This window comes from Poecilia reticulata, chromosome 4 (assembly GCF_904066995.2).
Source record: "Poecilia reticulata chromosome 4, P_reticulata-male-v2, whole genome shotgun sequence".
NCBI classification, from domain to species: Eukaryota; Metazoa; Chordata; class Actinopteri; order Cyprinodontiformes; family Poeciliidae; genus Poecilia; species Poecilia reticulata.
In genome coordinates this window covers 1,165,346-1,190,505 of record NC_088833.1, presented here as the reverse complement: position 1 = coordinate 1,190,505, position 25,160 = coordinate 1,165,346, and the positions used below count along the sequence as shown (strand labels likewise).

Sequence of the window (25,160 nt, the reverse complement as noted above, 5' to 3'; positions counted from 1 at the left end):
GAGAACCCACAAAGATGAGAAACCCTTCAGTTTCTCCACCTGTAGGAGGAGCTTCAGCTTCAAGGGTCACCTGACTCATCACACGGCGACACACTTGTCTGAGAAACCTTTCAAATGTTCCTTCTGTGGCAAAAGTTTCATTGTGGGGAACCACCTGGTGCTCCACACGAGGACCCACACAGGAGAGCAGGTGTGAACCTCAGCTGCCTCCTACAGGTACCCTGTCAGGTTGACATGACAACAGTTGAAGATGCTCCAGGAGCAACTCTCCTCCAGAACCTGGCGTACAGTACAGTAGCACGTACAGGCAGAAATTTTATTCGACTTAGTACAGAAGCTCCGATAACAAAACTGCTCACAGGACGAGGAAATTACTGTTACATGCCTTCAGCTAGCTGCAATACAGCCAACGCACAACTAAACATGTTCCTGTTTTGAAGCCATAAACTGGAGGTAAGATTTAGAAAATTAATTTAGATATTTATTAAACCTCCTCCTGACACTTTTATTTTGAAGAAAAATCTAAATGTGTACAATGTGCTGTAAATATTCACATTGTCCAGATGGATTCCCAAAGTTCACAGAGGAAACACAAATATGGGGTTTCTCTTCCTACTGGTGGACACCAGCAGATCTGGACTGCAGTGAGAGCTTCTGATCTTTGGGTTAAAGGTTAAACTGGGATCATTTATTGTCATTATTAGTGCTAGCATCTTCATGCTATCAGGTTTCACTTGACTGAATTCAAAGGAAACAGACCTTTAGAGTGTCATTAGGTGTGGGTGGTAGGTGATGAGGAGAGACGCCGAGACCCAGGTTATGATGATGATGATGATGGTGATGATGGTGATTTATTGATGAAAAAGTGGCTCAAACAGTCCAGATCAGGCAGCACGGTCGAGAACAAAGCACACGGCTAATTACCGTTAGCAACTGACTTAACAGGACTAACATGAGCGAAACACAATCCAGGACTTAGCAGAACTACTGGAGCGTGACGACATGCGTAGACTTTGACAGCAACAGACAACAGGTGGGACTAAATCCACTGGGAGGTAATCAAGGGAACGAGACACAGCTGGGAAACAATCAACGGGGAAACGCAGAGACTCACAGGGAAACAGGACCTCAGGAAAAACTCAAAAATAACACAGGAACACGGATCATGACATAGAGGGACTTTAATAATGAATATAATCTTTGGTCCATAAATAAATAATTTATCATGACGATGAAACATCTCTACTGCCTCTTTAAAGGAGCGACTGAGTTTTCTGTTGCAGGTGAAAAGTTTATAACTTACTATGTTCATTGTTATAAGGAAACATTTATTGTAGGAGTCGATTTATTACAACATTCTTTGTATTTTTGAAGTTCCAACTTTCCTGAGAGGAAAATCCACCAGACGGCCGTTTAGAGGTCAAATGTTGTGAATGTTTAAGGCCAACTGTGGATTTCAGTGACCGCTCTGCACCAGCAGCAGGCAGCGATGCTGGACATGCCAGGATACGCTGAGCGGCGAGGCCAAGTGTGAGGAATGGTGGGGTCAGGATGGGGGAAAGCTCTTTGCTGCTACCATTTAATGACTGATGCTGGCCCTGCTGGCCACCAGTCAGAGGATTTTTGACCTGAGGGTGTTGAGACATGGAGTTGGACCAGTGGAACTAAACGGCAGCAGTCCTGCCTTTTCGCTGCAGCTCTCTGCTGCCACCACTTGGTGACATTATGAGCGTCCAAGTCTCATAATGCTGCAGAAATGCTGCATTGCTGAAGATGGAGAGTTTGATAAGCTGCTAGACTGTTATTATCCACCAGGGCAGAGCTAAATGATTCTGTGCAGCTGACAGAAAAAACGTTTTTAATTAATATGAATTTATATTTCTTACATAATCCTAACAACAAAATAAATACAGGAAGAAGAAAATTGTTGAATATATTATTTTTTATGTAAATGTTTGTGATTTGTACATCAGCTATCAGCTAGCTAGCCTGTTCTGAATCCATTAGCACTACCTCCATCCTCCACTGGGGGCGCTAGAGGACAGCAAAGCACTGGTCTCCTGTCTGTCCAGTTCGGGTGAAACAGCAGCTCAGCTGAACAGCCAATGCTGATATTTCCGTCTTTAGCCACACAAACTGTAAATACGTGGATCTCTGTTCGTGTTGCTGCTCGTTTTAAGCAGAAGATGTTTTCCTGAGACACAGGAAGAAAACAACATGTGTGAGAAACATTTCAGACAGTAATGTGACCAAGATAAGTAACTGTAATCTGATTACTGTCTTGTTACTGAAGAAATGGGTTCAGAGTTACTGACATCATTGTGCTCAACTTTATTGTCTTATTATTAAATACTTTTCGCTCTTGCGTGAGTCGTTTCTTGGATGAATACTTTGTAGTTTTACATGAATTAAAGCAGACTGAGGTAGTAGTTACAAAACCTCTGGCTGCTCTATTTATAGTTTTAGATGAATTTTAAATCTTATTCGTGTAGATTTATATGTATAATTTAAACCTTGTGTGTTTATTTGGTTTATTTCTTAATCTAGTAATACAGTTTTAATAACTGAGTAGAAATAAAATCCTAACGGAAACTTTTTGGTTCAGATTGTTTACATTTTTCCGGCGGTTTCACTCCAGTCCAGCAGGGGGCAGTAAGGCGGCTCACCGCCAGTCCGCTAGCCCCGTTAGCATGTTAGCTTGTTGTGAGCGTGTTGTGAGTCTGCGCAGCAACAATGTGTTCCGTTGAGCCTCTGAGAGAGTTTATCAGAGAGAGACTAACTGCTGCTGCTGAAGAAATCTTCACCCAGCTGGAAAAAACCATCGTCCAGTACGAGGAGGAGATCGACCGGCAGCGGAGGCTGCTGGACCTCAGCTGGAGACCCCGAACCGAGCAGAACCCCGCAGGTAGGTCCGGTCCGGCGGGGGCAGCGGGCTGAAGCTGGGAACCAGGTTCTGTTTCATCACAGGGTGGTTCTGATGGTCCAGTAAACGGAACCAGAACCAGAGAACGTTCTGCTCCCCGGTTCCATTAACCAGCACTTTATGGAACCGTAGTGGGTCAGAATCTGGACCTTTCTCACCCATCCGACCTGGTAGCTGGTACCAGGATTATGGGTCAGTAAGACACGGTCAGAACCGCATCGGTTGATATCTGGCGTTTTTAGCAGAACATCAGAACCAAACCGGACCGAAGCGGTCCTCCAGAACCCGAACCCAGCAGCAGCGACGAATCAGGGGTGTGTTTACTGCTGGTTCTGGACGGATCCGTTTAGAACCAGAACCACAGCAGAACTTTGGCTCCAGATACCTAAGAAATGAAACGAGTACCTCGTATTTCCTGACATTTTATCCTAAAATCGGACTAATTCTGATGAGCAGACAGGTTCTGATACTTAAGCCAAATATTAATGAATTTCTAAAAACCAGAGACAATGAGCTTAAATTTGAATAAAATGGAAATGACGTCAGCATTTGAACATTAATGACGTTTTAAAGATGTTCTGCTCAGTCGGTTCGTCCAGCTTTGATGTTTTATAACAAGAACAAAATGATTTTATCTCACCAGGAACTCAGAACCTGGCAGCGGCTCAGAGGAGACACAACATTAAAACTGCATCAAACTCCAGTTAGTAAAGTGAAAACATGGCCGTTTCATCAGGAACCATTAGATGATTAAAACACCTGAATCCTGATTTAAAGCTTAAAAACCAGTTTTTACTGTTCATTGGAGCCGAGTCGTGTCTCATTAATGCAGCCGTATTAAGAAGGACACGACTTACTGAACCAGACCACATGTGACTGTCTGACCTCGGATGGTTTGATTTGTTTTCATGTAATCAGTTTTTATCATCATTACGTTGTAATCTCGTCGTCTTCGCTGGGTTCTGCAGAGGTTCTGTTAGACGCAGCGAAGCAGCATCTCTGATCTCTGTTTCTCCTCCAGTTCTCCTGCAGACCTCCACCTGCAGGCAGGTTCTAGATGAGATGAGCTCTGGTCTGGACCCGGCGGAACCAGAACTCCCACAGATTAAAGAAGAACAGGAGGAATCAGAGCCTGAGCTGGACAAAGATGAATATGTACAAGTGTGCATCAGCGAGGATGAGGAGGAACTGGTGCTGAAGCAGGAGCAGGAAACGGACCCAGAGGAACCAGAACCAGAGCAGAACCAGGCCCGGTCCCAAAGCTCAGCTGAAGCTGAGAAGGTGGATCAGAAAGGAGGTGATGAAGAAGCAGAGGAGGAACCTGACAGTGTAGGAACGTCTGCCAGTTCAGCAGGTGCACCTGGGACTGGTTCCGACCCGAATAGAAAATCCTCTCAGTGTGACGTATGTGGAAAACATTTCACTCAGAGTTACAACATGAGGGCTCACCGCCGGATCCACTCAGGCGAGAGGCCGTACTCCTGCCAGGTCTGCGGGAAGAACTTCATCAAATACGACAACATGCTGGTTCACAGCAGAACCCACACGGGTCAGAAACCGTACTCCTGTCCGACCTGCAGCAAGCGCTTCAGCCAGCGCAGCAACCTCACCTTCCACATGAGGATCCACGTCGGCGACAAACCCTTCACCTGCAACACCTGTGGGAAGAGCTTCACCTCCAGCGGCCACCTCACCATCCACAGGAGAACCCACACAGGAGAGAGGCCGTACCTGTGCAACGTCTGTGGGAAGAGCTTTAGCCAGAGCGGCGGCCTGTCGGCCCACCGGAGGACCCACACCGGCGAGCGGCCGTTTACCTGCAAGGTGTGTGGCAAAGCCTTCATCAGGAGCGACGAGCTGCTGGTCCACATTCGGATCCACACCGGGGAGAAGCCGTACACCTGCAAGATCTGCTCCCGGAGCTTCGCCCGCAGTTGCCACCTGACCACCCACATGAGGACCCACACCGGGGAGAAGCCCTACTCCTGCCGAATGTGTGGAAAGAGCTTCAGCGAGAATCGCAGCCTGACCGCCCATGTCAGAACGCACACAGGCGAGAGGCCGTTCTCCTGCGACACCTGCCACAAGGCCTTCACAGACAAACGCAACCTGGCCGCTCACGCCAGGACCCACACGGGCGAGAAGCCCTTCTCCTGCTGCATCTGTGGGAGGAGCTTTGCAGAGAACCGGAGCCTGACAGGCCACATGGCCACACACACGGGGGAGCGGCCATTTTCCTGCAAAGTCTGCCAAAAGGGCTTCACTCAGAGTGGCAAGCTGGCAGCTCACATGAGGCAACACAGAGGAGAGAACGTTTAGGTGCACCTGCTGATTTTATTCAGAAGGAGAAGAAACTGGGAAGCATTAAGTCACTGTATTTGTAGCAGCATAAAATACCTTTAGGAAATAAATTTGGTCGGTGTTGAGTCATATTTAGGGCTTATGTGGAAATTAAAAAAATTCAAAGTCCAGTTCTGGTGTCCTGAGCAACAGAATGTAACTGAGCCTCCTCTCACAGGGTAACTCCTGGCTAGCTCGCCATATTTAGCGCCTGACTTGCTAGGCGGTTCGACTGCAGGGAAGACTCTCCCAGAACTGTCCTCTAGAGGACAGCAGTCTCAGCAGTTCTGGGTTGAACTGTTTCCACCCAGAACCAGTGGAAGTGTGTCGTGATGTGTGATTGATCAGGAGTTTGTGGATGTGTTTTATGTAGAAATGCGCTCAGACAGCAGTACTGATATTTCACTAGTTTGCTATCTGGTTTGTGTATCTGAAGGCGACATGAATACATGTGTAGCCGGGACATTTTGTCTCTGGAAGCATGTTCCTGCACACTCTGCCCATATATGGAAGACGCTGTGACAGAGCTGACTCTTCACGGAGGCAGGTGATCAGCACTCAGACCTAAGAGCAGGTAGATCACTGAGGAGATCAGAGGTTTGATCCTTAACACTGGTGTTGAGGTTGGTTTTGTTTCCGATTCCTCCCCTTCATTTTTGAAGGCGACATCCTTTTTAGAGGAAGCGACACACAGAGCGCCGTTGACTGATTTCACTTCTGAGGAGGTAAAAGCCGCTTATTATTGTTTGGCTACTTCAGGTGCTTGTCTAACTTTATCCCTTTTGTGTGTAAGATGCTACTGTTTCAGTTTAGTTCAAATTAGAATTACTCCATTTTGGTAGTTATTATTGGTTAAAATTAGTTGTGGGCTGTATTGAGGGGGTAAGTTAGGACAAGTCCAAGGGCCCCTGACCAACAGGGGGCCATCCACAAATTTTTTCTAATTTTTTTAATCATAGAAATAAAAAAAAATGGGGGCCCTGTCAATTACAGAATGAATCATATTGTGTTTTCTAAAATTGTTTTTAGCAGTAAAAATCAAATGTTGCCCCTCCCAGACCAAAACACACATCTACATTTGCCCTGAACCCCCCTGGATCTGCATGAAATGGTTCGTTCCTGCTCAGCGGTGACGTTTTCAGCAGCAGTCAGTTCAAGACAAGAACGACTGGCTGTTACTGTGCTGCCTAGAAAACTTATAAAGTTGGGTTTTCAAGAAATAGACAGAGAAAAAGGTTAAAGTGTCGATTTGTAACCCAGTTTTTCTCCGAGAGGTGAGTAGACTGAGATCATCAACCATTTAGCATAGTTAGCTTAGCTACAGACTGTTTGCCTCCATTTCACTAGCATTTAATGAATTAAGGAAATAATTTACCAAGATATTCATATATTTAACTTGTACATTTTACCACTTAAGAGATGAGTCAGTCAGCAGCAGCTCTAACCCACATCCCTCCAGATCTGTTTTCTCCTGAGTGAAATTAAAGCTGCATTATGTCACTTTTATAAAAATATATATTTTCACATATTTTTTTAAACTGTCATTATGTTGTGACAGGATGGTATGAGAGGTAATATGTGAAAAATCTAATTCCTCTGCCTTCTCCCAGTCAGTGGCAGGAGAGTTCTAGTGCTGTCAATCACCATCTCATGTGGCTGCTCATCCTCTCTCCCCTGCTCTGTGCTATGCTACCAATGATGGCAGAATAACATTTTTCCTGTAATAAGTTGTTTTTCCACCATTAGCACATTTAGCAGTGAATGAATGAAGTTGATTGACAGCGCTAAGACCCTCCTCCTGCAGGTAAGCTCAGTGTGTGTCAGAGTTTTGCTAATAGTCACCTCATGAATATGTTTGTCTCTTTAAGCTGGAAACAAGGTGAGGTGGACTATGCCGTTCTTGGAGAACCCGGTTTCAGATGGTTCAGAGAGACCCCTCCACTCCTTATCTTTAAGTTTCTGTTTCATGACCGACCTCCACCCCGCCTTCAGTTAAACCAGGCTGCTGCAGGGGGACGAGTTGGAGTTGTTCTGAGACTCTCCTCCTTTGCAAAGGCTGAAGTGATGCTACTCTCTGTGTGGTTCTTTACATGAACAGGTTAAAATAGCCAACAGTGGGGATGAATCCGCGGTTTGGCGTTGGAGACGGAGGACTGGGACCTTAATAGCAGGTTTATTAGGATGCAGCAGGGTTTCTGCTGCGTTCTTGTGGAAAACAGAGTGGTGGAAATACAAGCGGCTTATATATGTACGGTTTTTTTTTAACTCTGTAGGTGCGGCTTATAGTGAGGAACTCTATTGTCCGGAAAATACGATATTTGTAAACTGCACTTCTATTCGCTCTGAAATGCATTAAACTGCAGTTCCAGCAGCTCGCCAGCAGTGGGCGCAGTAACGGCTGGTCAGCGGAGGCGCTCACTGTCCGCAGACATGAATCACGTCTATGTGTCTGTTAACAGAGTTCATCAAATAAAAGAACCTGCAAAATCACACTGAGTAATTATTAAGTGTGGAACATATGATGCTTCCCACATGTTCGTTATTTCTATAGATGCTCAGCCGTCCAGGACGTGGCAGAACCAACAGACTTAAACTTAAATATAACTTGTATTGACAGTCACGTCAATAAGTCAATATTTATGAGGAATTTTATCAAGTGGAGTCACTAATTAAAACTTTTTATAGCCTTGAATTTTTGTAATGATTAAATCTGCCACTGAACCAAGATCATATCCAAACATTTATATTTTAGTTTGACTTTTTTAGTTTTACTCTAGTTTTCATACTGAGAAAAACACATTTGATATGCATCACCACTTCCTGCAGCTTGAACACAAAAACTTTTTAAACCACATTTTACGTTACATTTCACTGTGACTTTGCTGACCTCCCCCCGACACACACACACACACACACACACGGTTCCTGTCTGCATGTTGGTACCGGACTGACCAGTGTGAACCTGGATCCGCGTTCCTTCTGCAGCAGAACCAGATAAATGTGCTGAAGCGACGGATCCAGACGGATATCGGGTTCTAATGGAAATGAGCGCAAATCCAGATTTCGTTTCAGACTTCTGGTGTCTTATCCGATTTGATCAGCAGGGGGCGCCACATGAGGGCCAGATAAACTAAAACCCGCTTCATTAGTTGGGAAGAAAACCAGTCAGAACCGGACCTGTTGGGTCACTGGGTTCCATATATTAATAATAAATTAACAGAGCCATGCTTTAGATTTTCTGCTTTAAATCTCAGTTTTTCTCAATAAAAAGTGAACATTTTCGTCCTGGATCATTTTGCTTTTATTGTGAAACCTCTGATCGGAAATGACGCTTCCCTCTTCAATCCCTATCCGCCGAGTCTGCCCTCATTGAGCCACCCGAACCGAACCGAACCTGATCCTTTCTGTGAAGCATGGGGCCGACAGGTGAGTGGCTGCGGGCCGGTTTCACAGCACCGGCAGCGGTTTGTGGTAAAAAAGCGTTTTTCTGTGGGGATTTCCGGGCAGCGGCTTCAGCCTGCGGGAGCTAGCTGACAGTTAGCATCATGCTAACATCTGGGACAGGTGGTCAGAGATCACCTGCAGCGCGCTGGTTCTGTACCGGAGTCGATTCTGTGCTGAGTCAGATCGATAAATAAGTTATTATATCTGGAGTTATTTCCGGTCACGTGTTTTCATTTAATTAAAACTTTCCGATCTGTGTAGCATGTTGCTAACAGTGGGAGCTAACTGACTCATCAGCAGCTCCGGTTTGCTAAGTCTGTCACATTATTGATTATTAATTGATTGTGAGGTGATCAGGTCCAATCAGAGCTTCTTTAATAACATCTGGAGTAAAACACAATTATTTGATCAATAATTATTACAAAGATTAGTGATATTATGTAGCCAAGACTGGAATTATTAGGTAAAAGTCATTAATGAATGAATGAAATGACAAACATCCGAACAATAAACAGAAATTAATTAAAATAATATTAATGATCAGGTCAGTTTTCTAACTGATTTCATTTTATACCATCAGGTTAATTAAAGTAAATTCTAGAATATACTTTATTGATCCTCCATAATAACTCATTTGCTGACGAGCTGCTCCATCCGAGCTGTAAATATTAGTAAATACAAATATAACCATATGCATGAAAATGTGATAACAAAGTGAATAGTTAATAAATGAATACATTATTATTAACCAAACATAATCAACACATTTAGTCTAAACATAAATTTAACTCTCATTTACATTAATAAAAGTTAATTAAGCATTAATTCTCCTTCAGGTGATCCAGGTCACCTGGTTGAAATCCATGGATCGGATAGGTGGCTGTGTTAATGCCTGATTAAAATACTGCTAAACATATTGAGTCTGTTGAGAGTGCTGCTTTAAATCAACAATATTAAAGAACATATTTCTGTTGCCATGATGAAGATGGTGTTTGGTGTTTCCATGGCAACGTCCGGCTGCAGGAACTGGTTCAGCCTGAACTGTTTCCTGTTCACATCTGATCCAGAATAACTGAAACAAACTTCTCACCGTGAAGGAAACGTTTTCTGCTCAACGATCATAAACCGCTGCTAAGCAACCTAACAAAGATAATGAAGGGAATATATACATAAGTAATATTGTAAGTAGGCCATAACAGCAGAATTAATATCTAATATCTACCAACAATTATGATCATAATAAATATTCAAACCACACTAAAAATGATCTGGAGGTTTTTGGTCTGAAATGAAGAAGATACTGTTTACTGCAGCCATGTTGCTTGACCTCTGACCTCCACTTATTATTGATATATTTATGCAGTAATTTAAAATAAGTCTGAACTAAATGTTGACACGATTGCTGCAATAATAAAATGAACTTTTAGAAATTATTAAACTTACAGAAGGTTTTTATGATCTTTGGAGGATTGGAGAAGGGTCCTCAGGAATGTGGCTGACCATGGAGCTGCCTGATTTTTATTGTTTTATTAAAACCTGATGGTGTTGATAAAAATATAATTAACAGGAAGTTACTAAATAAAGCTTCATAAGTCATAATTCACCAAATTAAGAATAAAAGTACAGAAAAGTACATTTGTGCTGAAATCCCAGATTTATCCTACTTATGTTTTATAAATGTTATTTTTGCAATTTTTTAGTGGAACCAGATTTAGACAAATTCTCAGCGATGAACGAAACATCTTAATATTTAAATAAATATATTTGTTGTTCATAATCAGCCCTTCCTCAGCTGTTGCATTGATTTGGTGTGGAGAGCTTCAGATTTTATTTTCTATTCATTTTCTTTTGCTCCCCATTAAAATGAACGTTTTCCTCTTTTAATGTTGCTAATTTACCAAAACAAAGTGAATAAAAAAACAAAAGGAGCTGCTGAATGTAGAGACCAGGTGGGGTCATGTGACTTTGGTGCCACGCCTTTATATTCTGGCTTCTGATTGGCCGAGTGGCCATAGATGTGGCCACGCCCACCCAGCCTTACGAGCTGGGTCAAAGGTCAGCTTTAATGTAAGCTGTGAAGGAAACTAAAGTGAATATTTAACCTTCGTTCTCACAGAGCTGGGAAAGTTTTCACACCTTCCACATTTCACTGGATAAATATTTAGAGAACCTGAGTGAATTCATTCATTCATTGATTCATTCATTCATTCATTGATTCATTCATTCGTTAGGAGGAAGAACTAGTCACCCTGTAGACCCAGTAACAGCCCCTCACCATCACACTGCCACCACCGTGCCTCTCTGCTCAGTGTGGATGAACTGGATTAGTCTAGTCTAGGAAGATCCTCCTTTAGCAGACAGTGTTGCAGCAGACCTGATGAAGACTCTGACTGAAGACGGTGGAGGCGCTTCGAGGCCTGAGCAGCATGTTTGGAGCGTCTAGTGTGGCGATTCGAACCGTTTTGATCCAACGTGTCCGACGGTCAAAACGTTTTGGAGTGAACGCACCAGTAGGGTGTGAATACTTTCTCACAGCCGTGCTCACCTGTCCGTGTGTCCAGGTGAAGTGGCGTTCGGCAGCCCGGCGGCGGTCTGCGCGGAGAACCGTCTGCGCTGGGACCTGAGCCCGGAGCAGATCCGGCAGCGCTCCGACGACCTGATCCGGAACACCAAGGAGGTTTACGACAGCGTGGGCCGGCTGGAGCTGGACTCCGTTACCATGGAGAACACGCTGAAGGCGCTGGCCGACGTGGAGGTGGAGTACACCGGTGAGTCCGCTGGGGGTCAGAGGTCACACCACAACCAGATTCCTCTGCTCACAACGAGTCTGGGAGGGATGGAGCCCTCTGCTGGGGTCAGGGGTCAGCTGGGGATCTCCTGCTTTGTCTGTGGTGGAGCTGAGTCAGCACAGCCTGAATCAGAGCGATGGTTCAAATCCCATCAGCAGTTTGGAGACAAAGCAGCTGAACCAGCAGCAGCTTTGTTCTCCACGAAAACATCTCCAGCTCCTGATTGGTCCGTTCCACCAACCTGCTTTCATTCATTCCAAAATAAAAGTCTTTTAATTTAATAGTCTTATAACAAATTAAAAGTGAAAATTGTCTTTTTCCCCAAACCAGTCCAGCTTAGAAGTGGGTCCAGACCGGGTCATGTCAGAACCCGGTCCGGACTGGTCCAGTATTATTTCAGCACACCTGGGGCGACTCCTCCTCTGCAGGAGGTTGGAGCTCCCTCTAGTGGAGGCCAGAGGTTCTGCAGATGGAGACGATCCTGCCGACTCCTGAGCTCCAGGAAACATTCAAGTACAACTTTGGTCTGATTGAAGGTTAAAGGTCTGTTTTCTCTCCTCTGTGGCTCCGCCCTTCCGATGTGACTCCGCCCCTCTACTGTGACTCCGCCCCTCTGATGTGACTCCGCTCCTCCTCTGTGACTCCGCCCCCTCTGCTGTGGCTCCGCTCCTCCTCTGTGACTCCGCCCCTCTACTGTGACTCCGCCCCCTCTGCTGTGGCTCCGCTCCTCCTCTGTGACTCCGCCCCTCTACTGTGACTCCGCCCCCTCTGCTGTGGCTCCGCTCCTCCTCTGTGACTCCGCCCCCTCTGCTGTGGCTCCGCTCCTCCTCTGTGACTCCGCCCCTCTACTGTGACTCCGCCCCCTCTGCTGTGGCTCCGCTCCTCCTCTGTGACTCCGCCCCCTCTGCTGTGGCTCCGCTCCTCCTCTGTGACTCCGCCCCCTCTGCTGTGGCTCCGCCCCTCCTCTGTGACTCCGCCCCTCTACTGTGACTCCGCCCCCTCTGCTGTGGCTCCGCTCCTCCTCTGTGACTCCGCCCCTCTGCTGTGACTCCGCCCCTCTACTGTGACTCCGCCCCTCTACTGTGACTCCGCCCCTCTGCTGTGACTCCGCCCCTCCGCTGTGACTCCGCCCCTCTGCTGTGACTCCGCCCCTCTGCTGTGACTCCGCCCCTCTACTGTGACTCCGCCCCTCTGCTGTGACTCCGCCCCTCTACTGTGACTCCGCCCCTCCGCTGTGACTCCGCCCCTCTGCTGTGACTCCGCCCCTCTGCTGTGACTCCGCCCCTCTGCTGTGACTCCGCCCTTCTGCTGTGACTCCGCCCCTCCTCTGTGACTCCGCCCCTCCGCTGTGACTCCGCCCCTCCGCTGTGACTCCGCCCCGTGCCTCAGTCCAGAGGAACATGCTGGACTTCCCCCAGCACGTTTCTCCCTGTAAGGACGTCCGGGCAGCCAGCACCGAGGCCGATAAGCGTCTGTCAGAGTTCGACGTGGAGATGAGCATGAGGGAGGACGTCTACCTGAGGATCGTCGCCCTGCAGGTGAGCTGATGTCCCGGCCAGGAGCTTCAGTTGACCTCTGACCCTCAGAGTGGCATGGTGAGTGATTTTTGTCCATCTCTGCAGAAGAAGACGGAGGGCAGCAGCCTGGCTCCGGAGGCTCGGCGCTACATGGAGCGACTGATCAAGCTGGGCCGGAGGAACGGCCTGCACCTGCCCACCGAGACCCAACAGGTGGCGCTGCTTCCTCCTGTCTCCACTGTAGCCTGACTGTTTTCACTCCTGCTGAACCAGGTTCTGGACTGAGCGGGTTCTGGAGAACATGTGGGTCTAACAGCCTCGTTGTCCTTCTGCTTCAGGAGATCAAGAGCATCAAGAAGAAGCTGAGCAACTTGAGCATCGACTTCAACAAGAACCTGAACGAGGACACCACCTGCCTGAGCTTCACCCGGGAGCAGCTGGGTGAGTCCAGAACCAGAACATTTATCACTGGACCGACTGAATGTGGAGGTTCTGGACAGTGGTCCATGATGCTCCCAGTCTGAACTGGTGTGGTTGTGTGGGCCCCAGGTGGGCTCCCTGAGGACTTCCTGAGTTCTCTGGATCAGGACGGCGACCAGCTGAAGATCACGCTCAAGTATCCTCACTACTTCCCCACCATGAAGAAATGCTTCGTTCCAGAAACCCGCAGGAGGCTGGAGGAGGCCTTCAACTCCCGCTGCAAGGAGGTCTGTTCTGCCCGGGGCTGGGCCGCCTTCCGCACCGTGGTTTGACCTCTGACCTCCCCAGCTGTGTGTTTCCAGGAGAACTCGGTGATCCTGAAGGAGCTGGTCAAGCTGCGAGCTCAGAAGAGTTCCCTGCTGGGCTTCAGCACCCACTCGGACTTCGTCCTGGAGATGAACATGGCCAAGTCTGCCAAGAAGGTGGCCAGTTTCCTGGGTGAGTCCAGCAGAGCCACAACACCGGGCAGTCAGGCTGAGGTCAGTCAGGCTGAGGTCAGTCAGGCTGAGGTCAGTCAGGCTGAGGTCAGTCAGTCTGAGGTCAGTCAGACTGAGGTCAGTCAGACTGAGGTCAGTCAGGCTGAGGTCAGTCAGGCTGAGGTCAGTCAGTCTGAGGTCAGTCAGGCTGAGGTCAGTCAGGCTGAGGTCAGTCAGTCTGAGGTCAGTCAGGCTGAGGTCAGTCAGTCTGAGGTCAGTCAGGCTGAGGTCAGTCAGACTGAGGGCAGTCAGGCTGAGGTCAGTCAGTCTGAGGTCAGTCAGACTGAGGTCAGTCAGTCTGAGGTCAGTCAGACTGAGGTCAGTCAGACTGAGGTCAGTCAGTCTGAGGTCAGTCAGGCTGAGGTCAGTCAGGCTGAGGTCAGTCAGTCTGAGGTCAGTCAGGCTGAGGTCAGTCAGGCTGAGGTCAGTCAGTCTGAGGTCAGTCAGGCTGAGGTCAGTCAGACTGAGGTCAGTCAGTCTGAGGTCAGTCAGACTGAGGGCAGTCAGGCTGAGGTCAGTCAGTCTGAGGTCAGTCAGGCTGAGGTCAGTCAGGCTGAGGTCAGTCAGTCTGAGGTCAGTCAGGCTGAGGTCAGTCAGTCTGAGGTCAGTCAGGCTGAGGTCAGTCAGTCTGAGGTCAGTCAGGCTGAGGTCAGTCAGTCTGAGGTCAGTCAGTCTGAGGTCAGTCAGGCTGAGGTCAGTCAGTCTGAGGTCAGTCAGGCTGAGGTCAGTCAGACTGAGGGCAGTCAGGCTGAGGTCAGTCAGTCTGAGGTCAGTCAGACTGAGGTCAGTCAGTCTGAGGTCAGTCAGACTGAGGTCAGTCAGGCTGAGGTCAGTCAGACTGAGGTCAGTCAGGCTGAGGTCAGTCAGGCTGAGGTCAGTCAGTCTGAGGTCAGTCAGGCTGAGGTCAGTCAGGCTGAGGTCAGTCAGTCTGAGGTCAGTCAGGCTGAGGTCAGTCAGACTGAGGTCAGTCAGTCTGAGGTCAGTCAGACTGAGGGCAGTCAGGCTGAGGTCAGTCAGTCTGAGGTCAGTCAGACTGAGGTCAGTCAGGCTGAGGTCAGTCAGACTGAGGTCAGTCAGGCTGAGGTCAGTCAGTCTGAGGTCAGTCAGTCTGAGGTCAGTCAGGCTGAGGTCAGTCAGTCTGAGGTCAGTCAGGCTGAGGTCAGTCAGTCTGAGGGCAGTCAGGCTGAGGTCAGTCAGACTGAGGGCAGTCAGGCTGAGGTCAGTCAGTCTGAGGTCAGTCAGACTGAGGTCAGTCAGTCTGAGGTCAGTCAGACTGAGGGCAGTCAGGCTGAGGTCAGTCAGTCTGAGGTCAGTCAGACTGAGGTCAGTCAGGCTGAGGTCAGTCAGACTGAGGTCAGTCAGGCTGAGGTCAGTCAGTCTGAGGTCAGTCAGACTGAGGTCAGTCAGACTGAGGTCAGTCAGTCTGAGGTCAGTCAGACTGAGGTCAGTCAGTCTGAGGTCAGTCAGACTGAGGTCAGTCAGTCTGAGGTCAGTCAGACTGAGGGCAGTCAGGCTGAGGTCAGTCAGTCTGAGGTCAGTCAGACTGAGGTCAGTCAGGCTGAGGTCAGTCAGACTGAGGTCAGTCAGGCTGAGGTCAGTCAGTCTGAGGTCAGTCAGACTGACTGACCTCAGTCTGACTGACCTCAGTCAGACTGAGGTCAGTCAGACTGAGGTCAGTCAGTCTGAGGTCAGTCAGGCTGAGGTCAGTCAGTCTGAGGTCAGTCAGGCTGAGGTCAGTCAGACTGAGGGCAGTCAGGCTGAGGTCAGTCAGACTGAGGTCAGTCAGTCTGAGGTCAGTCAGACTGAGGTCAGTCAGTCTGAGGTCAGTCAGACTGAGGTCAGTCAGACTGAGGTCAGTCAGTCTGAGGTCATCGTATGACCTCAGACTGACTGACCTCAGTCTGAGGTCATACGATGACCTCAGACTGAGGTCATCGTATGACCTCAGTCTGAGGTCATACGATGACCTCAGACTGAGGTCATCGTATGACCTCAGCCTGACTGACCTCAGCCTGACTGACCTCAGCCCATTCGGATATCTGAATATATTTGCCAGTATTTTCCACACCATGTAAAGGTCCCCATCTGTCCCCATCTGTCCCCATCTGTCTCCGTCTGTCCCCATCTGTCTCCGTCTGTCCCCGTCTGTCTCCGTCTGTCCCCGTCTGTCTCCGTCTGTCCCCGTCTGTCTCTGTCTGTCCCCGTCTGTCTCCGTCTGTCCCCATCTGTCCCCGTCTGTCTCCGTCTGTCCCCGTCTGTCTCTGTCTGTCCCCGTCTGTCTCCGTCTGTCCCCATCTGTCCCCGTCTCAGAGGACCTGTCCAGGAAGCTGGAGCCTCTGGGTGAGGAGGAACGCTCCGTCCTGCTGCAGCTGAAGCAGAAGGAGTGTGAGAAACGAGGTTTTGTCTTCGATGGACAGCTGCACGCTTGGGATACGCGCTACTTCATGACCCAGGTAGGTGGCGCCCTGTCCGGCCTCATGGTGGCGCTGCTGGCCTGCGTGTCCCCAGGTTTTCTCTCTGGCTTTTTTCCTCTGCTCCACTGTTACGTCCACCAAGGACACAACATATTTAGGACACGAGACAACAAGGTGAGGGTTTAACAAAATGTTTATTTATACATTTTCTTCACGTTGATTTTCTTAATTCAGCTTTTCCTGATTTACTGCGAAGAAAATAATGTTAAGACCCTCAGATCCCGTGTCCCAAAAGTATTAACTTAAAGTTGGACCTGGTGAGCCGATCAAACGGAACAAAACGGTACAGCAGGGGGCCGACCCGGCACAGGGCCGTCGAAGCCCCTACTGGTACCGGACTAAAAGAGAATCTAATCAAAAGAAAGATGGAAAACAGGACAACCGGTCCCACCAGGCCAAAATCACAAGAAAGACAAACAAAAGCTAACAAAAATACCGCATGGCTGTCTGGAGAGTCGGCTGCGGCCCACAGCGTCTGGACGCACCGCACGGATGGAGCAAGGAGCGGAAAAGGCGGAGCTCGGAAAGGATGATGGCGCTGCCAACATGCCGAAAGCCAGCCTGTTTATAGGCGGACCAACAGCGCCACGAATTAACATAATTACATGAGCAAAAAGGAATTTATCCAAACTCCAAAATAGATTAATAACAGGTCATTCAACTAAAATCTATAAGAAAACAAGGAAAAGAAATAGTCAGAATAATAATGTGCCCGCAGCACATAACAGCCACTTGCTGCTTCGTTTGGAGCTTTTCTTTGCACATCCTCTGAATCTGTAAGTTATGGATCTGATCAGCTGGTCTCTCAATGCAATTGATCAAACTTTCCCAATGAGAAGACGGGGCAGAGGACGGCCTCTTGTCCTGCAGGGACATGGATTTATTTGGACTCATGATAAGAGGGTTTCTGTTTGGATCCAACTCTAAACTCACTTCACTGCAGTCAGTAACAATAAAACCACCAGGATGAAGTTTGTTTTGGTCGGTGGCCTGTAAAGATGGCGCCGAGTAGGGCTGTTGTAAACGATTATTTTAGTAATCTATAGATTTTTCTTACGATTAATCGAGTAATCGGATAAAAGCAATTATGAAATAAAATATTGGTGAATCTTCCATAACACCAGTGTTACTATCGGATATCAACATCAGTCTATTTTTTCCACCTTTGAGCTTCCCTACCAGTTACTGTTTTGTAGACCGGGGGAGCAACACGGGATATTTACGGCTCCTCCGTTCAGAAACTCATCTACCAGCCATGTTCCGCCTCCCGTTTGTTCAGACCGGGATGATATAAGTTTATTGTGCGGTTCGTCCGTAAAGCTGCTCTGACCCTGTAAGCATCAACCCTCAGCCGCCCGCCGTGTTCAGTCTCTCCGCTCACCTGTAGAAATCCTCCTCAGCTTCTTCCCGCCGTTCAACCAGCAGCTCCGGAGCAGAAAGGCTGCCGGACTCCCGGCATCGCGCCGGTCATTTTAAGGATGTTTATTGGTCCCACAAAAACGATGAAAACCCGGAATTATCACCAATCAGTAAAATCCCCGCGGGCCGAACCTGAAGATTGGACGTTATGCCGCTAACATGTAGCTTCCGTCAACAACTCAGAGGCGGAAGTCAGAGCTCCGCGCAACGCAGATAATGTTCCGGCTGAAACACGGTGCGCTAAATGATAAAACATAAATTAACTCACTTCACTGCAGTCAGTAACAATAAAACCACCAGGATGAAGTTTGTTTTGGTCTGTGGCCTGTAAAGATGGCGCCGAGTAGGGCTGTTGTAAACGATTATTTTAGTAATCTATAGATTTTTCTATAGATTACTATAGAAAAATCTATAGTAATCTATAGATTACTATATAGTAATCTATAGATTACTATATAGTAATCTATAGATTACTATATAGTAATCTATAGATTACTATAAGGAAAATGTTCCTCAAGGAACATTTTCCTTGAGGAGTTTTAATAATCGAGGTTCTCGAATCACTCGAGGAATCGTTTCAGGCCTGGCGCCGAGCGACGGGACCTGAACAACGTCTGACGCTGGTTCCAAAGCTGCGTTGGCCAATAGGAGAGGAGCAGCTCTCCTCATTAGCATAACGATGCAGCAGAAAAGGGAAAAGCAAAATGTCTATTTTACTTGACAAAAACGCATGTTTAGGGGAAATAAGAAAGAAAATGGAAAATATACATTATTTGATGGAAACTCATGAAAGGAAAAGGAAAAACTAAACATATATTTATGCTTTTATTTCTTATTATGTCGGTTTTGGTTCTCCATCCAGTTCATGTATTGGATAAATAATTAAATGTTGATGAGATTTGAGGATATTTTTAAATGTTTTTGTTAAATCCTTCATGTGGCCTCAGTCTCTGCCTGTAGGGGCTTCTGGGTAAATTCAGACCTGGTGAGACTCATTTAAAATTCAAGATTTACCCAGACACACACACACACACACACTCTGTGACATTCATGTTGCTACATAACATTTTCCTGATGTTTCTGTCCATCTGTAGTTCATCTGTAGTTTCAGCTTTATGCCTTTTAGATGATCATCCAGAGAAACTAATATTAGCATCTAGTTATTTATTCACTCAACCCAGAATTTGAATCAAACTATTAGTTAAAGTAAAAGATCTCCTGGTGTTTTTATGCCTTTATATTGTTTGAATGTCGTAACCTGAGACCAACATCATCAGAACCAGAGTCCAGAGAATCACAGACTGATCCTCAGACAGGTTCTACTTCCTGATTTCTCCTTTTGTTTTTCCTCTTTCATAAACGCCCTGACCTCCCCAGGTGGAGGAGACCCGGTACGCGGTGGACCAGAACCTGCTGAAGGAGTTCTTCCCCATGGAGGTGGTGACCCGCGGGCTGCTGGATCTGTACCAGGAGCTGCTGGGCCTGAGCTTCCAGCTGGAGGCGGCGCCGTCCGCCTGGCACCCCGACGTCACGCTCTACTGCGTCAGGGACCGCGCCGCCGGCCATGTGGTGGGCCAGTTCTACCTGGACCTGTACCCCAGGTCAGAACCGCAGCCGGAACCGGGTCGGGGTGCTTGGTGCCGGGTCAGAACCAGAACCTGTGTGTCCCTGCAGGGAGGGGAAGTACGGGCACGCCGCCTGCTTCGGCCTGCAGCCCGGCTGCCTGCGGCCCGACGGCTCGCGCCAGATGTCGGTGGCGGCCATGGTGGCCAACTTCAGCAAGCCCACCGCGGCGGCGCCGTCGCTGCTGCAGCACGACGAGGTGGAGACCTACTTCCACGAGTTCGGACACGTCATGCACCAGCTCTGCGCCCAGGTCCGCCGCCGCACGGTGAGGTCACAGAAGGTCACGGGGCTCCGCCTCCTGACCCGCTGCTGCTGTGTCTGCAGGCGGACTACGCCATGTTCAGCGGGACGCACGTGGAGCGCGACTTCGTGGAGGCGCCGTCCCAGATGCTGGAGAACTGGGTCTGGGAGGCGGAGCCTCTGCAGAGGATGTCCCGCCACTACAAGACGGGAAAACCCATCCCGGCAGAACTCCTGGACAAACTCATCAAGTCCCGGCTGGCCAACACCGGTACGTACAAACACCGTGATTCTGGTCCAAACGGGCCGGCTCACAGCCGCTGCTCACCGGCCCGGTCCACAGAACCTCTGGTCAGAACCTGCAGTAAAAACGTTCAGCAGTCAGAAATCCAGCGTCTGTAGCAGAGTGACAGGTTTCAGTTAGACTTTGATTTTCATTGGCGGGTAAACATTTTTCCCTGATCACGTCGCCATGGTAACTGGAATGCCAACCGAAGTCGCAGCCCGGATGCCGAGTTGGAGCAGCGCATGTGGAATGGGGGGAAAGGAAGCAGCACTTTGTTACGAGGTGCTGATGGTAAAACTGCAGCCTGTCAAACGTAGTTAACCTCCCACCAGGTGGTGGCAGCAGAGAGCTGCAGGTCCTTCTAACAGCATAACGTCACCAAGTTCCTCTTGGACTGCAGGGCTGTTCAACCTGCGGCAGATCGTTCTGGCCAAGGTGGACCAGGCTCTGCACACCAGAACCGGACTGGACCCAGCAGAGGAGTACAGCCGGCTCTGCCGGGAGGTCCTGGGGATCCCAGCGTCACAAGGTCTGCACACACACACACACACACACACACACACACACACACAGCAGAGTCGTACTCTTACCTGTCCTCCGATCGTCCTGTCAATCACTTCAGGTGATAAAAACTATGAAGAAAAATCACTCGGTGTTAAAGACATTACAGGTTTTTCAGCTGTGAGACTAAACCGTTAACATCAATGGTGATGTCATCATAACGGCGAGCGACGGAGAAACGGCCGTTTGATTATAACTTTAATTTGACTGAAAGCAGCTGCTGTGCTGAGGTGAAGTTTATGTGGTGAAGCATCGAATCTGCACTGATTTGATGTTAAGGGAAAACAGTTATTTGTTCTGGAGCTGCAGAAATCAAGATCATGGCTTCAAACTGTAAAATCAGCCAACTGTCAGTTCAGTGTTTAGCTAGCTTAGCATGACTTCAGTAGTAAGGAAAAGTTCACCAGTAAATCACTATCAGCACTTTGCAGATTTATGTGGAAACATTTTCCATACGCATCGAAATTCAAATCAAGTAAAAATGTTGTTTCTTTTTGTTCGACAATAAATAACTCTTCAAGTCCATTTTACCCATAAAAAGAGAAATGAAGACTCTTCTAGTGAGGGTGACAACTTGGGAATCTCATGTGAAAACTTGGGAATCACATGTGACAACTTGGGAATCTCATGTGAAAACTTGGGAATCACATGTGACAACTTGGGAATCTCATGTGAAAACTTGGGAATCACATGTGACAACTTGGGAATCTCATGTGAAAACTTGGGAATCACATGTGAAAACTTGGGAATCACATGTGAAAACTTGGGAATCACTAGTGAAAACTTGGGAATCACAAGTTAAAACTTGGGAATCACATGTGAAAACTTGGGAATCACCAGTGAAAACTTGGGAATCACATGTGAAAACTTGGGAATCACATGTGAAAACTTGGGAATCACATGTGAGAAGTTGGGAATCACATGTGAAATCTTGGGAATCACATGTGAGAAGTTGGGAATCACATGTGAAAACTTGGGAATCACATGTGACAACTTGGGAATCACATGTGACAACTTGGGAATCACATGTGACAACTTGGGAATCACATGTGAGAAGTTGGGAATCACATGTGAAAACTTGGGAATCACATGTGAGAAGTTGGGAATCACATGTGAAAACTTGGGAATCACATGTGAGAAGTTGGGAATCACATGTGAAAACTTGGGAATCACATGTGAGAAGTTGGGAATCACATGTGAAATCTTGGGAATCACATGTGAGAAGTTGGGAATCACATGTGAAAACTTGGGAATCACATGTGACAACTTGGGAATCTCATGTGAAAACTTGGGAATCACATGTGACAACTTGGGAATCTCATGTGAAAACTTGGGAATCACATGTGAAAACTTGGGAATCACATGTGAAAACTTGGGAATCACCAGTGAAAACTTGGGAATCACCAGTGAAAACTTGGGAATCACCAGTGAAAACTTGGGAATCACCAGTGAAAACTTGGGAATCACATGTGAAAACTTGGGAATCACAAGTTAAAACTTGGGAATCACATGTGACAACTTGGGAATCACCAGTGAAAACTTGGGAATCACATGTGAAAACTTGGGAATCACATGTGAAAACTTGGGAATCACATGTGAGAAGTTGGGAATCACATGTGAAATCTTGGGAATCACATGTGAAAACTTGGGAATCACATGTGACAACTTGGGAATCACATGTGACAACTTGGGAATCACATGTGACAACTTGGGAATCACATGTGAGAAGTTGGGAATCACATGTGAAAACTTGGGAATCACATGTGAGAAGTTGGGAATCACATGTGAAAACTTGGGAATCACATGTGAGAAGTTGGGAATCACATGTGAAAACTTGGGAATCACATGTGAGAAGTTGGGAATCACATGTGAAATCTTGGGAATCACATGTGAGAAGTTGGGAATCACATGTGAAAACTTGGGAATCACATGTGAGAAGTTGGGAATCACATGTGAAATCTTGGGAATCACATGTGAGAAGTTGGGAATCACATGTGAAAACTTGGGAATCACATGTGAGAAGTTGGGAATCACATGTGAAAACTTGGGAATCATGTGTTTTTACCACGAAGAATTCCAAAATCACACGTAAACACTTGAACATGTTTCACATCATTCACATGTGAGAAGTTGTGAGAACCACATGTGCATTTTTTATGATTTTCAGATGTGATTCTTGCATGTGAAATTAATGAGATTGTTTTTACATATTCAGTACATTAATCCGATCTTTACATGGAAAAAAATCTGACCATATGTTCACATGTTGTATAAACCATGAGCAAAATCATTTCTCACATGTGGAACATGTGAACTCGTGATGTTTGGGGGATTTCTTTGTAGAGGCTGTGATTGGTCCAATGCTGCTTTTACTTTATATTAGTAACTGCTATAATTAAAATAAAAAAATTACAGATGATGATAATATTTACTGTTGTGGGAAGAATTTAACACGATTATTGGCAACTATTGATCATTTCTCAATATTAACAAAACCAAGTTTATGTTTTTGAAGAATCAAAAGTACAGGTCAGGATCAGGATCAGACTCTTGGATATACTTTTAGAGAACGAAGTCATTCCAGTAAAATAAAAAGTCAATATGAACAGAATAAAGTCATAAAGTTGCTACTTTATTTCTTTTATGTCTTTATTCTTGCATTATTAAAACTTTATTCTCAAAATGACATTTTTTTCCTGACAGTTGAAAAAGTAAATTGTTGGAGATGATATTAAAAACATGATTAAAAACATAAACGAGTGACTAATTAAAATATTTAAGGATTATTGATTTATAAGTGAACATGGAGACAACATATTAAAAATATGCAAATATTGCAGAAATCACATGGAGTCCAGAAATGTCTAAATGATGCAGCTTTATGCTTCGCGTCCCTTTGTACCAGCGCTGTGGCTTTACAGACCGTATGTGATGATCTATAGTTCAGATGGCCGTTCTACGACATCCTGAACACATTTCCTGTTTTCAGCAGATTTTCACTCTTTCCACTGTTATCGATCGTTTCTGCCTGGATTTCCTTTATGATCTCTGAAAAGTTTCTCCAGATTAAGGTCAGTTTGTTCGTTTCTGTTCTGGTTTCATCCAGTAGCAGCTGTAAAAATATTAATATCAGCTGCAAACTGAACTGTGACGCTTCAGAAACCTCACAAACCACTCAGGTCCCAACACTGACCCCTGGAGGTCACCATAAGTAATGTCAGAGCAAGAAAACTGACGTTTGGCCCCCCTCCCCCTGCAGGAACCAACATGCCGGCCACCTTCGGCCACCTGGCGGGGGGCTACGACGCCCAGTACTACGGCTACCTGTGGAGCGAGGTTTTCTCCATGGACATGTTCTACGCTCGCTTCAAGCAGGAGGGCATCATGAACCCCCAGGTGAGCCCCGCTTCCCACCTCACCTGTCCAGTCAGGTGGCCAGGCTGCTGAGCTCTCTCTCCTGATTGGTCCTTCCAGGTGGGTCTGGACTACAGGAAGTTCATCCTGCAGCCCGGCGGCTCCGAGGACGCGGCGGACATGCTGAGGAAGTTCCTGGGCCGGGAACCCAAACAGGAAGCCTTCCTCCAGAGCAAAGGGCTGACGGTGGAGCCGGACGCCGGCACGCCCTGCCCCTGCTGACCAATCACAGCAGCCGGCATGCCCTGCCCCTGCTGACCAATCGCAGCAGCCGGCACGCCCCAGTCTGAACTGTGGACTGAATTTTCTAGAAAATCCTGTAAAGTGTTCCAGAAAATAAAGACTTGAGTTGATCTGAGTCTGAACACGTTTTTACTGAAAAATCAGAGGAGTTTGGAAACAGTGGGCGGAGCTTAATGCTAATCATTTTAGACTTTCAAACTCGAGTGATGTTTAATCCTCTAGAGTCCAGGTTTGATGGACAGAAACATAGAACTGTAATATAGAAGCTGCATTTGATCATAATCTGACTGTAATCCTGGAAAATTAAACATTAAAGTTTAAATATTCATGTTTAAAATGTTCTGTGGTGATAATGATGCAACTAGAGCTGAAGAAGCAAAATGACCAGGAACCCGATCCAATCCACCTTCCATCTGGTTCTAATCTGGCATAGAACTGGCTTCACAACTGGAATCGGTTCCAATCCGACTGTGGATCTGGTTCTGGTCCGGCATTAGAACTGGAAATACTGGCTTTGAGGGAAACCAAACATTTTCATTTCAGGTTTAAACCATGAATTATACAGATGCTTATTTCTGAAATCGTTGTCATGGAAACAAAGTTTATTGTTTCTGATATTGGAACATTTTGGATTCACAGATCAGTTACACAGAAGTATTGACTCCCACGTTTCACCCTCTTTATGATTGAAATTTGCAGAGGTTTTGACTAGGCCATTCCTGAACGTTCAGCTTCTACTGCGGGTTCAGGATGCTGCAGTGCAAATCTTCTCCAGGAGGGATGATGATGATGATGATGATGATGATGATGGCTGAAATGTGCTATACAAATAAAATTGGATTGATTGTAAACTAATCCTGAAGTTGTAAAGCAGAAACTCGGATGCAGGTTGATTATTTGAACAGTTTCTACTTTTAGATCCACTGAA

At 46.9% G+C, this 25,160-nt stretch overlaps 2 protein-coding genes across 3 annotated transcripts; both read left to right on the top strand.

Moving 5' to 3' along the window:
- Positions 1-2,581: 2,581 nt before the first annotated feature.
- Positions 2,582-7,753, top strand: LOC145547515 (uncharacterized). Of its 2 annotated transcripts, none has more exons than XM_081605764.1 (2): positions 2,582-2,905; positions 3,945-7,753. In XM_081605764.1, exons 1-2 carry the CDS (start codon positions 2,734-2,736, stop codon positions 5,240-5,242), a joined length of 1,470 nt encoding a protein of 489 aa, XP_081461890.1. In that variant the 5' UTR covers positions 2,582-2,733; the 3' UTR covers positions 5,243-7,753. The 2 variants fall into 2 exon arrangements, with proteins under 2 accessions (XP_081461890.1, XP_081461891.1); XM_081605765.1 differs by having other exon boundaries at positions 2,822-2,905; positions 3,974-7,753.
- An 828-nt stretch (positions 7,754-8,581) lies between these two features.
- LOC103463257 (thimet oligopeptidase) lies at positions 8,582-24,347 on the top strand. The gene is made up of 14 exons (XM_008406496.3): positions 8,582-8,689; positions 11,269-11,475; positions 12,886-13,034; positions 13,119-13,226; positions 13,352-13,454; positions 13,563-13,720; positions 13,796-13,931; positions 16,280-16,422; positions 19,240-19,463; positions 19,537-19,738; positions 19,813-19,999; positions 20,415-20,543; positions 23,835-23,971; positions 24,050-24,347. The coding sequence occupies exons 1-14, from the start codon at positions 8,677-8,679 to the stop codon at positions 24,209-24,211; spliced, it is 2,058 nt and encodes a 685-aa protein (XP_008404718.2). The 5' UTR covers positions 8,582-8,676; the 3' UTR covers positions 24,212-24,347.
- Positions 24,348-25,160: the final 813 nt, after the last annotated feature.